Genomic DNA, 13,756 nt, shown 5'->3' with positions numbered 1-13,756 from the left:
ATTAGCTCAGCATGGCAGCACAGGGTCCCAGTTACTTGGGAAGTAGAGGTGAAAGATCGCTTGACTCCAGGAGGTGAAGGCTGCAGTGAGCAGAGATCGCACCACTACAGTCCAGCTTGGGCAACAGAATGAGACCTTATCTCAAGAAAAAAGAAAAAGAAGTATCAGAGGGAGGAAAATGTGCTACAGGAGTTGGGGCGAAGCAAAGCTTTGGAATCAGAAAACCTGGAGTTGAGTCCTACTGATGTCACTTACTTAACTGGCTGAATTTGGACAGGTCATGTGATCTTTCAAGTACCCTGGTATCAGGAAACAGAGTTTATATACACAGTTGGCCCTCCATATCTGCGGTTCTGCATCTATGTATTCAACCAACCTCAAATCTCAAATATTCAGGAAAAACAAAGAAATTCCAGTTTCAAAAAGCAAAACCTGAATTTGCCATGTGCCAAGTACTACGTTGAAGCCATATGAATGCAGTGATGCATAGGCGGCATCGTATTAGGTACTACGAGTAACCTAGAGATGACTTGAAGTATAGGGGAGGATGTGTGTAGGTTATATGCAAATACTATGCCATTTTATTTAAGGGACTTGGGCATCCTCGGATTTTGGAATCCACGGGGAGTCCTGGAACCACTTCCTCCAATAACAAGGGATGACTATATAAAATAATTACAATGCTTAAGTACATGTGACCTGAAAATAAGTCAATAACTACCAGTAAGAGCATCCTTGAAATAAAACTGCTTAACTACCCAGTTAAAGACATCAGTATTCCAGTAATAGGAAAGGTCTACCCCTCTATATAAACTAATGTCAGCATCTGGTAAATCAGGTCTTGTAAGAGTTCGTCAGTTCAGCCGGGCGCGGTGGCTCATGCCTATAATCCCAGCACTTTGGGAGACCAAGGCGAGCAGATGACGAGGTCAGGAGTTTGAGACCATTCTGACCAACATGGTGAAACCCCATCTCTACTAAAAATACAAAAATTAGTTGGGTGTGGTAGCACATGCCTGTAATCCTAGCTACTCAGGAGGGTGAGGCAGGAGAATCGCTTGAACCCAAGAGGTGGAGGTTGCAGTGGGCTGAGATTGCGCCACTGCACTCCAGCCTGGGCGACAGAGCGAGACTCCGTCTCGAAAAAAAGAAAAAAAGTTCATCAGTTCTAGGGGCCTACTTTATTCTGGAGCACTAAAAAAATTAAGTCTTGGGGCCAGGTACAGTGGTTCACGCCTGTAATCCCAGCACTTTGGGAGGCCTACATAGGAGGATTGCTACAGAAGTTTGAAACCAGCCTGGGCGACATGGCAAAACAACGTCTCTACAAAAAACAAAAAAATTAGCTGGGCATGCACATGCTTGTAGTCCCAACTACTCAGCTACTCAGGGGTGCTGAGGCAGGAGGATCACCTGAGCACAGGAGGTCAAGGCTGCAGTGGGCAGAGATCATGCCACTGCACTCCAGCCTAGGTGACAGAGCAAGACCCTGTCTCAAAAAAAAAAAAAAAAAAGAAAAAAATTTTAAGTTTTGGAACCTGCAAAGCTGAGGAATAAACCAACCATGGTGATTCCCCTCCATGTCCTGCCTGAGCTCTAGCTGGCCTTCATCCACAGCTATTCTCTCCTTAAATGCAGAACGTGTACTATAGCTAGTCATTGACAACAATCCACATGGCAAGTAGTCATTTCCATAAATATTTTAATCTACTCTGAGGAGCCTACAAACTTTTAAAAGAATCTGGTAAGGGCTCCTTTCAGGTTCTAAAAATTAAAAACAAAAACTAAAACAGAATTTTAGAAAATGTTTTCTATTGCTTATCAAATACTGAATACTTATTATCGGTTATCAAATTGTGCTCATCTATGAATGTCTCATTTCCTTGCTACCTAACACTACATTTTCTTCTGAGGTCTTTAGGCATCAAGGGTTCCATTAACTCTCTGCAATTACAGGTAGAATTGTGAGTACTATCTTTTTTGAGGGGAAGGTATGTAGCTGTCATCATATCCTCAAAGAGGTCCACAGTCGGCCAGGTGCAGTGGCTCATGCCTGTAATCCCAGCACTTTGGGAGGCCGAGGCAGGCAGATCACGAGGTCAGGAGATCGAGACCATCCTGGCTAACATGGTGAAATCCCGTCTCTACTAAAAAACAACAACAAAAAATTAGCCGGGTGTGGTGGTGGGCACCTGTAGTCCCAGCTACTCAGGAGGCTGAGGCAGGAGAATGGTGTGAACCCAGGAGGCAGAGCTTGCAGTGAGCCAAGAGCCCGGGCAACAAAGCGAGACTCCGTCTTAAAAAAAAAATAAAATAAAATAAAAAGGTCCACGGTCTAAAAAAGGTTAAAGCACTGCTCTTCAAAGTGATGGTCTCCAAGTCAGTAACATCAGCATCACCTGACAACTTAATAGAAATGCAAATTCTTGGTCCCCATTCTAGACGTAGAGAATCAGAAACTCTGATTCTGGGGCAAGGTTCTGTAGTCTGTGTTTTAATGTCCCGCAAGTAATTCTGTTTGAGAACCACTTTAAATTAACGATTGTTTTTATTCATAGTTCTATTATTTTATTTTACATACACTTTTTTTTTTTTTGAGACGGAGTCTGGCTCTGTTGCCCAGGCTGGACTGCAATAGTGCCATCTTGGCTCACTGCAACCTCCGCCTCTCAGGTGCAAGCGGTTCTCCTGCCTCAGCCTCTAGAGTAGCTGGGACTAGAGGCGTGTGCCACCACACCCAGCTAATTTTTGTATCTTTAGTAGAGACGAGGTTTCACCATTTTGGCCAGGATGGTTTTGATCTCTTGACCTCGTGATCCGCCCACCTCGGCCTCCCAAAGTGCTGGGATTACAGGCGTGAGCCACCGTGCCCGGCCTTTTTTTTTTTTTTCTTTTAAGAGACAGGGTCTTACTCTGTTGCCCAGGCTAGAGTTCATTGGCACAATCATAGCTCAGTGCAGCCTCAAACTCCTGGGCTCAAGCAATCCTCTCACCTCGGCCTCCTGAGTAGCTGGGACTACAAGTGCACACCACCACACCCAGCTTATTCTTTTTTTTTGGTGCAAGATATTCTGGTGTGCCAACTACAAGAACTATTTCTTTTTTTCTTGAGATGGAGTCTCTCTCTGTCACGCAGGCTGGAGTGCAGTGGCACGATCCTGGCTCACTGCAACCTCCACCTCCCGAGTTCAAGCAATTCTCCTGTCTCAGCCTCCTGAATAGCTGGGACTACAGGCCTGCACTACCATGCCCGGCTAATTTTTGTATTTTGAGTAGAGACAGAATTTCACCACGTTGGCCAGGCTGGTCTCGAACTCCTGACCTCAAGTGATTCGCTCACCTCAGCCTCCCAAAGTGCTGGGATTATAGGCGTGAGCTACCACGCCCTGCCTACAAGAACTATTTGTACACAAATTAGAACATGAAAAGTTTCTGTTCAGTTCCAAATTCTAAAATTATGAGACATGAGATATATAATAAATCTGTGAAAATTCTTCTCTATGAAGTACACAAAAGAAACAGTAATCTTTTTAATTAAGCTGAAATTTAGATAAAAAAGAATCATTTCTAACAGAACAATTAAGAGGTATTTAATACATTCACAATGTGCCACACATAGTGGCACATGCCTTAACCCCAGCCACTCAGGAGGCTGAGGTGGGTGGATTGCTTGAGCCCAGGAGTTCCAAACCAGCCTGAGCAATAGTGAGACACCATCTCAAAAAAAAAAAGCAAGGCCGGATGCCGTGGCTCATGCCTACAATCCCAGCACTTTGGAAGGCCGAGGTGAGCAGATCACGAGGTCAGGGGTCCAAGACCATCCTGGCCAACATGGTGAAACCCCATCTCTACTAAAAATACAAAAATTAACTGGGCATAGTGACATGTGCCTATAATCTCACCTACTCAGGAGGCTGAGGCAGGAGAATCGCTTGAACAAGGGAGTCAGAGGTTGCAGTGAGCCAAGATTGCGCCACTGCACTCCAGCCTGGTGACAGAGCGAGACTCCACCTCAAAAAAAAAAAAAAAAAAAGCATAAATGCACACACAAGGCTGGGCGCAGTGGCTCACGCCTGTAATCCCAGCACTTTGGGAGGCCGAGGCAGGCGGATCACTTCAGGAGATCGAGACCATCCTGGCTAACACGGTGAAACCCTGTCTCTACTAAAAACACAAAAAGTTAGCCAGGCATGGTGGCAGGTGCCTGTAGTCCCAGCTACTCTGAAGGCTAAGCTAGGAGAATGGCATGAACCCAGAAGGCTGAGCTTGCAGTGAGCCAAGATCACACCACTGCACTACAGCCTGGGTGACGGAGCGAGACTCCATCTCAAAAATAATAATAAAAATAAATAAATAAAACACACACACACAAACATTCACAATGTTGTGCAACTACCAACTCTAGTTCCAAAAACTTTTCATCACCCCAAAAGCAAACCCCGTACCCATTGAGCAGTTGCTCCCCGTTCCTCTCTTCCCTGTGCCTCAGGTAACCAACCACCCCTCTGCATTAAGAACTTACCTATTCTGGATATTTCATGTAAATGAAATCATACAATATTTGACTTTTTGTATCTGGCTTCTTTCACTTAGCATAATGCTTTCAAGGTTCATCTACTTTGTAGTATGTATCAATTATTCATTCCTTTTCATGGAATGTATATCTATACGCCACTGTTTAGCCATTCAAAATATTTTGGAGTAAGATAGAAGTGGTGGCTGCATAACGTTGTCAATGTGTTAAGTGTCATTGAATTGCATACTTTCAAATGGTTAATTTTATGTTACATGAAACACAACCTCAATTTAAAGAAACAAAAACAGGTCAGGTACAGTCAATCACACCAATTTCTCCACGGCCTTGCCAACACTTCTTATTTTCTGCTGGTGTTTGTTTTTTTTTTTTTTTTGAGATGGAGTCTCGCTCTGTCGCCCAGGCAGGAGTGCAGTGGCGCAATCTCGGCTCACTGCAAGCTCCGCCTCCCAGGTTCACGCCATTCTCCTGCCTCAGCCTCTCCGAGTAGCTGGGACTACAGCAGCCCATCACCACGCCCGGCTAATTTTTTTGTATTTTTAGTAGAGACGGGGTTTCACCGTGGTCTCAATCTCCTGACCTCGTGATCCGCCCGGCTAGGCCTCCCAAAGTGCTGGGATTACAAGCGTGAGCCACTGTGCCCGGCCTCTGCTGGTGTTTTTTAAATTTCAGTTTGTTTATATAGTGGGTGTGAGTGGTAGCTCATTACGGTTTTCATTTGCCTTTCTCTAATGACTAAACATGCTGAGTATCTTTTCCTGTGCTTGTTGGACATCTGTGTATCTTTGGAGAAATGTCTTGTCTTTTTTTTTTTTTGAGACAGAGTCTCACTCTGTTGCCCAAGCTGGAGTGCAGTGGCACAATCTCGGCTCACTGTAACCTCCGCCTCCTGGGTTTAATAGATTCTCCTGACTCAGCCTCCCGAGTACCTGGGACTACAGAAGCGCACCACCACACCTGGCTAATTATTTTTGCATTGTTAGCAGAGATGGGGTTTCACCATGTTGGCCAAGATGGTCTCCTGACCTCGTGATCCGCCCGCCTCGGCCTCCCAAAGTGCTGGGATTATAGACATGAGCTACCACGCCCAGCTGGAGAAATGTATTCTCAAGTCCTGTGCCTGTTTTAAAATTGAAGTTGCCTTTTTATTGTAGCCATCTTCCCCAACCACAGGCAGTAGTCAACTCCAGAGTATCACTCACTCTTTTCCGCACTATAACTGTGGGAACTTCCCTTCTTCCTTTATACTCCCATCTCTGCATGAGGAGGAGCCTACTTCTTTTTTCTGTTTGACCTCCTGGGCTCAAGCAATCCTCTCGCCTCTGCCTCCTGAGTAGCTAGGACTACAGGTGTGCACCACCACACCTAGATGATTTGTGTATTTTTTGTAGAGACGGGGTTTCTCCATGTTACCAGGTTGGTCTCAAACTCCTAGGCTCAAGTGATCTGCCCGTCTCGGCCTCCCAATGTCCTGAGATTATAGGCATGAGCCACCATGCCCAGCCAATACTGTTTTAAAATTTGTCTTAAATTAAAAGGTAGTCTTACCTGGATGCTCATGTCAAAAGGTGTCAACTCATTTTCACTCTGAGATTCAAACATAGCCTTGGAGGCATCAACCAAAAAAATCAAACTATCTCTTCCCGAATATTTATAGTCTCCTATGGGGAAAAAAAATGGAAGAAAATGTTTGTCCTTGTTTTCATATTTGTTTACCATATAAAATAAATAAAGGCCATAAAGTATAACCTAATAAATTATTATAAGGTGAACAACCATAAAATCTCCACCTATGTCAGGAAATTGAGTCTTGCCAGACACCCCAGAAATCCCTCTTATATTCCCTCCCAATTACAACACCCACCTCCCCCAAAAAGTCCTGGGCTCAAGCTCAGCCTGCCAAGCAACCGGGACACTACAGGTGTGTGCCACCATGACCAGCTAATTTTTTAAATTCACTGTAGAGATGGTATTGTGCTACATTGCACAGGCTGATCTCAAACTTCTGAGCCCAGGCAATCCTCCTGCCCAGGCCTCTATTTTTTTTTTTTTTTTTTTTTTTTTGAGACGGAGTCTCGCTCTGTTGCCAGGGTAGAGTACAGTGGTACCATCTCGACTCACCACAACCTCCGTCTCCCAGGTTCAGGCGATTCTCCTGCCTCAGCCTCCCAAGTAGCTGGGATTATACGTGCCCGCCACCATGCCCGGCTAATTTTGTATTTTTAGTAGAGACGGAGTTTTACCATGTTGGCCAGGTCTCGACCTCAGGTGATCCACCCACCTCAGCCTCCTAAAGTGCTGGGATTATAGGCGTGAGCCACCATACCTGGCCCCGCCCTGGCCTAAGAGCTGGGATTATAGGCATGATCCACCACACACCCACCCCTTACGTTTCTTTGTAATTTTAACACCCAAACCTACATTTCTAAACATTAGCTTTGACTTAATTTTCTAAAGCCTCTTCATCTACAGATACCCTCTCCTTTTTCCCTTGTAATTTATTTGCTGAAGAGCCAGGATGCTTTGTACTATACACTTTTCCACATTCTGGATTTTGCTGATTGCCTTTTTAAAAAAATTAATTAGGCAGGGCACAGTGGCTAATGCCTGTAATCCAACACTTTGGGAGACCAAGGCGGGCGGATCACTTGAGATAAGGAGTCCCAGACCAGCCTAGCCAACTTGGTTAAACCACGTCTCTACTGAAAATACTACTGAAAATACAAACATTAGGCCGGGTGCAGTGGCTCACACCTGTAATTCCAGCACTTTGGGAGTCCGAGGCAGGCGGATCATGAGGTCAGGAGGTCGAGACCATCCTGGCTAATACGGTGAAACCCTGTCTCTACTAAAAATACAAAAAAAAATTAGCTGGGCTGGGTGGTGGGCTCCTGCAGTCCCAGCTATTCGGGAGGCTGAGGCAGGGGAATGGCGTGAACCCGGGAAGGGGAGCTTCCAGTGAGCCGAGATCACGCCACTGCACTCCAGCCTGGGCGACAGAGTGATACTCGGTCTCAAAAAAAAAAAAAAAAAATACAAACATTAGCCAGGTGTGGTGATGCCCACCTGTCATCCCAGCTAATCAGGAGGCTGAGGCAGGAGAATTGCTTGAACCCGGGAGGCAGACGTTGCAGTGAGCAGAGATTACACCACTACTCTCCAGCCTGGGCCACAGAGCAAGACTCTGTCTCAAAAAAAAAAATAAAAAATAAAAAATGATTTTGGCTGGGCACAGTGGCTCACGCCTGTAATCCCAGCACTTTGGGAGGCCGAGGCATGTGGATCACGAGGACAAGAGATTGAGACCATCCTGGACAACATGGTGAAACCCCATCTCTACTAAAAATACAAAAATTAGCTGTGTGTGGTGGCATCTGCCTGTAATCCCAGCTACTACGGAGGCTGAGGTGGGAGAATCGCTTGAACCTGGGAGGTGGAGGCTGCAGTGAGCTAAGATCACACCACTGCACTCTAGCCTGGGTGACACAGCGAGAACCCGTCTCAAAAAAAATAAAAATAAATAAATGGCTGAGCACGGTGGCTCACGCCTGTAATCCCAACACCTTCGGAGGCCGAGGCATGTGGATCACAAGGTCAAGAGACTGAGACCATCCTGGACAACATGGTGAAACCCCATCTCTACTAAAAATCTAAAAATTAGCTGTGTGTGGTGGCGCATGCCTGTAATTCCAGCTACTAGAGAGGCTGAGGCAGGAGAATTGCTTGAACCTAGGAGGCAGAGATTGCAGCGAACCGAGATTAGTCACTGTACTCCAGCCTGGCGACAGAGACTCCATCTCAAATAAAAAAAAAATTAGTAAAATTATTGAATTAATTATTTTAGAAACAGAGTCTTGTTCTCTCACACAGGCTGGAATGCAGTGGCGCAATCATAGCTCACTGCAGCCTTGAACTTCTGGGCTTGAGCGATCCTCTGCCATGGCTTCCCAAAGTATTGGGATTACAGGCATGAGCCACCTTGCCTGGCCTGCTGATTGACCTCTTTTGGTGTAGATTAACATAGTCCTCTGTCCTTCCTACTAAGGACCTACAGAGGCTTAATCAGATTCAGGTTTTCTTTCTTCAGCATGACTCTGTAAGTAACACGCTTTTTCCTAAAAAGGTATACAATGTCTTGTCATCACCAAGTAGCTGGGATTACAGGCATGTGCCACTATGCCCAGCAAATTTTCTGTATTTAGTAGCCATGGGGTTTCACCATGTTGGTCAGGCTGGTCTCAAACTCCTGACCTCAGGTGATCAGCCCGCCTCAGCCTCCTACTCCCAAAGTGCTGGGATTACAGTGGTGAGCCACTGTGCGTGGCCTGCAGCTTGTTAATAAGTTTAATTAGCTGCCTTCTGGAGAACAAAATGGCAATGTGTGTCAAGAAACTTAAACATGCAATGGCGCGATCTTGGCTCACTGCAACCTCCACCGCCCACGTTCAAGTGATTCTCCCGCCTCAGCCTCCTGAGTAGCGGGATTACAGGCATGCGCCACCACGCCCGGCTAATTTTGTATTTTTAGTAGAGACGGGATTTCACCATGTTGGCCAGGCTGGTCTTGAACTCCTGACCTCGGGTGATCCGCCCCCCTTGGCTCCAAAAGTGCTGGGATTACAGGCATGAGCCACTGTGCCTGGCCTATTTTATTTTATTTTATTTATTTTTTTTGAGACAGAGTCTTGCTCCGTCGCCCAGGCTGGAGTGCAGTGGCGCGATCTCGGCTCACTACAAGCTCCGCCTCCCAGGTTCACGCCATTCTCCTGCCTCAGCCTCTCCGAGTAGCTGGGACTACAGGTGCCTGCCACCACGCCCAGCTATTTTTTTGTATTTTTAGTAGACACAGGGTTTCACCGTGTTTGCCAGGATGGTCTCGATCTCCTGACCTCGTGATCCGCCCACCTCGGCCTCCCAAAGTGCTGGGATTACAGGTGTGAGCCACCGCGCCCGGTCTTATTTTTTTTTTTCGAGACGGAGTCTTTCTCTGTCCCCCAGGCTGGAGTGCAGTGGCGCTCGGCTCACTGCAAGCTCCGCCTCCCGGGTTCATGCCATTCTCCTGCCTCAGCCTCCCGAGTAGCTGGGACTACAGGAGCCCGCCAACATGCCCGGCTAATTTTTTGTATTTTTTTTAGTAGAGACGGGGTTTCACCGTGGTCTCGATCTCCTGACCTCGTGATCCGCCCGCCTCGGCCTCCCAAAGTGCTGGGATTACAGGCTTGAACCACCGCGCCCAGCCTCTTATTTTTTATTATTATTTTTTTGAGACGAAGTCTCGCTCTGTCGCCCAGACTGGAGTGCAGTGACGCGATCTCAACTCACTGCAAGCTCCGCCTCCCTGGTTCACACCATTCTCCTGCCTCAGCCTCCAGAGTAGCTGGGACTACAGGCGCCCGCCACCATGCCTGGCTAATTTTTTGTATTTTTTTAGTAGAGACGGGGTTTTACCATGTTAGTCAGGATGGTCTCTATCTCCTGACCTTGTGATCCACCCGCCTCAGCCTCCCAAAGTAATGGGATTACAGACGGGAGCCACAACGCCCAGCCCCTATTTTTATTTCTTTTGAGACAGAGTTTCACTCTGTCGCCCAGACTGGAGTGCAGCGTTGCAATCTCGGCTCACTGTAGCCTCTGCCTCCCGGGTTCAAGCAATTCTCGTGCCTCAGCCTCCCGAGCAGCTAAGACTACAGGTGCATGCCACCACAGACTCAGCTAATTTTTGCATTTTTTAGTAGAGACGGGGTTTTGCCACATTGGCCAGGGTGGTCTTGAACTCCTTACCTCAAGTGATCTGCCCACCTCAGCCTCCCAAAGTGTTGGGATTACAGGCGTGAGCCACCACACCTGGACAAATTATGGTATATTTATTGGGATTACAAGTGTGAGCCACCACACCTGGCCAAATTATGGTATATTTAAAATGAGCTATAGGCCAGGCACAATGGCTCACACCTGTAATCCCAGCACTTTGGGAGGCCGAGGTGGGTGGATCACCTAAGGCCAGGAGTTCAAGACCAGCCTGGCCAACATGGTGAAACACTGTCTCTACTAAAAATACAAAAATTAGCCTGGTGTGGTGGCACACACGCCTGTAGTCCCAGCTGCTTGGGAGGCTGAGATGGGAGAATAGCCTGAACCGGGGTGTCGGAGGTTGCAGTGAGCCAAGATTGAGTCACTGCACTCCAGCCTGTGTGACACAGCGAGACTCTGTCTCAATAAATAAATAAATAAATACATGTATATGCACTATCGTTACAGCAATACAAGAAATCAGATAGGCCAGGCGCAGTGGCTCACGCCTGTAATCCCAGCACTTTGGGAGGCCGAGGCGGGCGGATCACGAGGTCAGGATATCGAGACCATCCTGGCTAACACAGTGAAACCCCCTCTCTATTAAAAATACAAAAAATTGGCCGGGCGTGGTAGCAGGCGCCTGTGGTCCCAGCTACTCGGGAGGCTGAGGCAGGAGAATGGCGTGAACCCAGGAGGCGGAGCTTGCAGCGAGCCCAGATCGCACCACTGCACTCCAGCCTGGGCGACAGAGCGAGACTATGTCTCCAAAAAAAAAAAATAATAATAATCAGATACAGTCTGGGCATGGAGGCTTATGACTATAAACCTAGAACTTTGGCAGGCCAAGGCTGGGGGGAATCGCTTGAGGCCAAGAGTTTGAGACCAGCCTGATCAACATAGCAAGACCCTGTCTCTGCAAAAAATTAAAAAATTATTGGGAGTTGGTAGCACTTGTAGTCCCAGCTACTGAGGTAGCTGAAGCAAGAGGATCACTTGAGCCCGGAGTTTGAGATTACAGTGAGCTACGATGATCTCACTACTGCACTCCAGCCTGTATCTATTAAAAAATTAAAAAACATATATATTTCATTAGGAAATAAAGATTGAAAGATACTTGAAGGAAAAATACAGCTGTGCGCGGTGGCTCACGCTTGTAATCTCAGCACTTTGGGAGGCCGAGGCGGGCGGATCACGAGGTCAGAGATCGAGACCACGGTGAAACCCTGTCTCTACTAAAAATACAAAAAAAAATTAGCCGGGCGTGGTGCCAGGCGCCTGTAGTCCCAGCTACCCAAAGAGGCTGAGGCAGGAGAATGGCGTGAACCTGGGGGGGGGAGCTTGCAGGGGACCGGAATTGCCCCCCTGCACCCCAGCCGGGGCGAAAGGGGGGACCTCCTTTTAAAAAAAAAAAAAAAAAATACAAAAATGTCAAAATGTTGGTAGTGGTTGTGTTAGGGTGGTAGATTATAGCAAATTTTTTTCTTTTTTATATTTCCTATGTTTCTCACTTTTTTTTTTTTTTTTTTTGAGACAGAGTCTCGCTCTGTCGCCCAGGCTGGAATGCAGTGGTGCCATCTCGGCTCACTGCAAGCTCCACCTCCCAGGTTCTCGCCATTCTGCTGCCTCAGCCTCCCTGTAGCTGGGACTACAGGCGACCGCCATCACGCCCGGCTAATTTTTTGTATTTTTTTTTTGTAGAGACAGGGTTTCACTGTGTTAGCCAGGATGGTCTCGATCTCCTGACATCGTGATCCGCCCACCTCGGCCTCCCAAAGTGCTGGGATTACAGGCTTGAGACACTGCGCCCGGCCGTTTCTCATTTTTAATAAAAACATTCAAAATTTTTCTACCCAGGAGTTAAATTAACCAGTATGAAGATGATATGTACCCCTAGTTCTCCTCCTTTGTTTTATGTGTTACTGTGTTGCCTGAACATACACTCCCAAACGTGGAGGCTACAGTGGGAGAATCACTTTCCTGTAACTGTGTTGCTTGCGTTTATTCTTTGGTTGGTGTAGTTATTGTAGGGTGGAGGCATTTTTACATTGAGGTCCTGGAATGGTAACACTACTTTCCTGGATGAGAAGGGTCTCACCTGAACCACTTAAGATGACAAAAAATACCCATGGTCATGGCCATGTATCAGGGCCCGAAAGATGTCAAACTACCAGTGTCCAGAAAAAACTTAGGGCAGACTAGAGTAAGATCTGAATATAAGAGCCTAGGGTAGCTCTGCAAAGTTCAAAGGAAGAAAAGAATTTCAGAATTATCTGGGAGGAGAAGGGCAGGCCACCAAACAGCAAAGTCCATCCAGCAGAGATAGGCAGGGAAGGTCTTCCTTCCACACACCGAATGGCACTACATGCTGAAGTCACTTACCACTTGCTTCAAGGTTCTCTTCTTGTTCTTCTTCTGCTTCTTCATCACCCTCGGTTTTGTAATATGACTCCCACCCTGACATGTTGGCTACTGCTCACTAGGCGAAAGACGTTAAAGTTAGTAACAGGCAAATTTAAACCGAAAAAATACCGACCTCTAGGTTCTTGTGAGATCTGTTCTAAAAGCTTGGTTAGTAGTGAGGAATGTGGACAGTAAATCCTGCTGCCTCGAAAGCTCGGCAGTCGGACTCCATGTAAATGCGCATGGGGGCCATCCCAGTAGCCGCCTCATCGCATCTGTACCTCACGTTTCAGGGCCCGCGGCGGCCCGCGGAAGCCAGATCCCGGAGGTCCCGCCCCCGACGCCATTTAGACGGTGAGGGATTCCCGCTCCGGGATTCTGTGCTGACTAACGGACCCCCTCGTCCTCAATACCGCCCAAAAACCTCCCCAAATTCCTCAATCACGCCCAATGAGGTCTCAAACGCAGACGGGCCTCAAGCGCAGGCGGGCCGCAAGCGCAGGCGGGCCTCAAACGCAGGCGGGCCTCAAACGCGAGGTGCCGCCTCCTTCGCGAGGAAGGAGCGTGGTCTCGAGTCTGTCGTTACTCCTCGGATTCGCACATTTAAGGTTAACGCTAACCCTCTAGCAAGGCTATGGGGGCGCGCGAGACCGAACGGGCGAAGCAGGACGAGGCCAGGCCTAGCTGGCGAACAACACAAATGGATAACGGCCCGCTTACCTTTGGCGCAGGGAAGCGACCAACTTGGACAGAAGACGAGAATCCACGCATGCGCAGGCCCTGTACTCGGTCCCAATCAACGCCCCCTACGTCATCACGCATGTGCGCCCTATATCGCGTCAGGCTGGCCCGCACACTCCCCAACCAGCTTCTACCTATGTCCCTGACGAAAGCCAACCCATCAGCGAGAGCCCCGCCCCCTTCGGCAAAGCCCCGCCCCTTCTGTACGACAGGACAGTAGGCACATGCGCAGAATTGCATCCCTGCCCCCGCCCCCTCTTCCGTGTGGGCCCTCCCTGTCCCCTTTCT

General features: G+C 47.8%; 1 protein-coding gene across 4 annotated transcripts in view; it reads right to left on the bottom strand.

The window, feature by feature from the left end:
- Nucleotides 1-13,584, bottom strand: part of XRCC6 (X-ray repair cross complementing 6) — a 44,255-nt gene extending 30,671 nt beyond the window's left edge. Inside the window, exons 1-3 of one of the 4 annotated variants that reach the window (XM_032139078.2) lie at nt 13,448-13,584; nt 12,707-12,803; nt 6,083-6,195 (exon numbers count right to left, since the gene is read on the bottom strand). In XM_032139078.2, coding sequence (XP_031994969.1) covers nt 6,083-6,195; nt 12,707-12,788 — 195 coding nt within the window. In that variant the 5' untranslated portion in view covers nt 12,789-12,803; nt 13,448-13,584. Of the gene's footprint in view, nt 1-6,082; nt 6,196-12,706; nt 12,804-13,008; nt 13,139-13,201; nt 13,386-13,447 lie in introns of those variants that run through there. The other 3 variants (XM_058431206.1, XM_058431207.1, XM_058431208.1) reach the window with 3 other exon arrangements.
- Between the last annotated feature and the right edge of the window lie 172 nt (nt 13,585-13,756).

Source organism: Hylobates moloch, unplaced genomic scaffold (genome assembly GCF_009828535.3).
Source record: "Hylobates moloch isolate HMO894 unplaced genomic scaffold, HMol_V3 SCAFFOLD_19, whole genome shotgun sequence".
Classification (NCBI taxonomy): Eukaryota; Metazoa; Chordata; class Mammalia; order Primates; family Hylobatidae; genus Hylobates; species Hylobates moloch.
The sequence above is the reverse complement of the archived record's forward strand: the minus strand, read 5'-3'. Positions and strand labels throughout refer to the sequence as shown.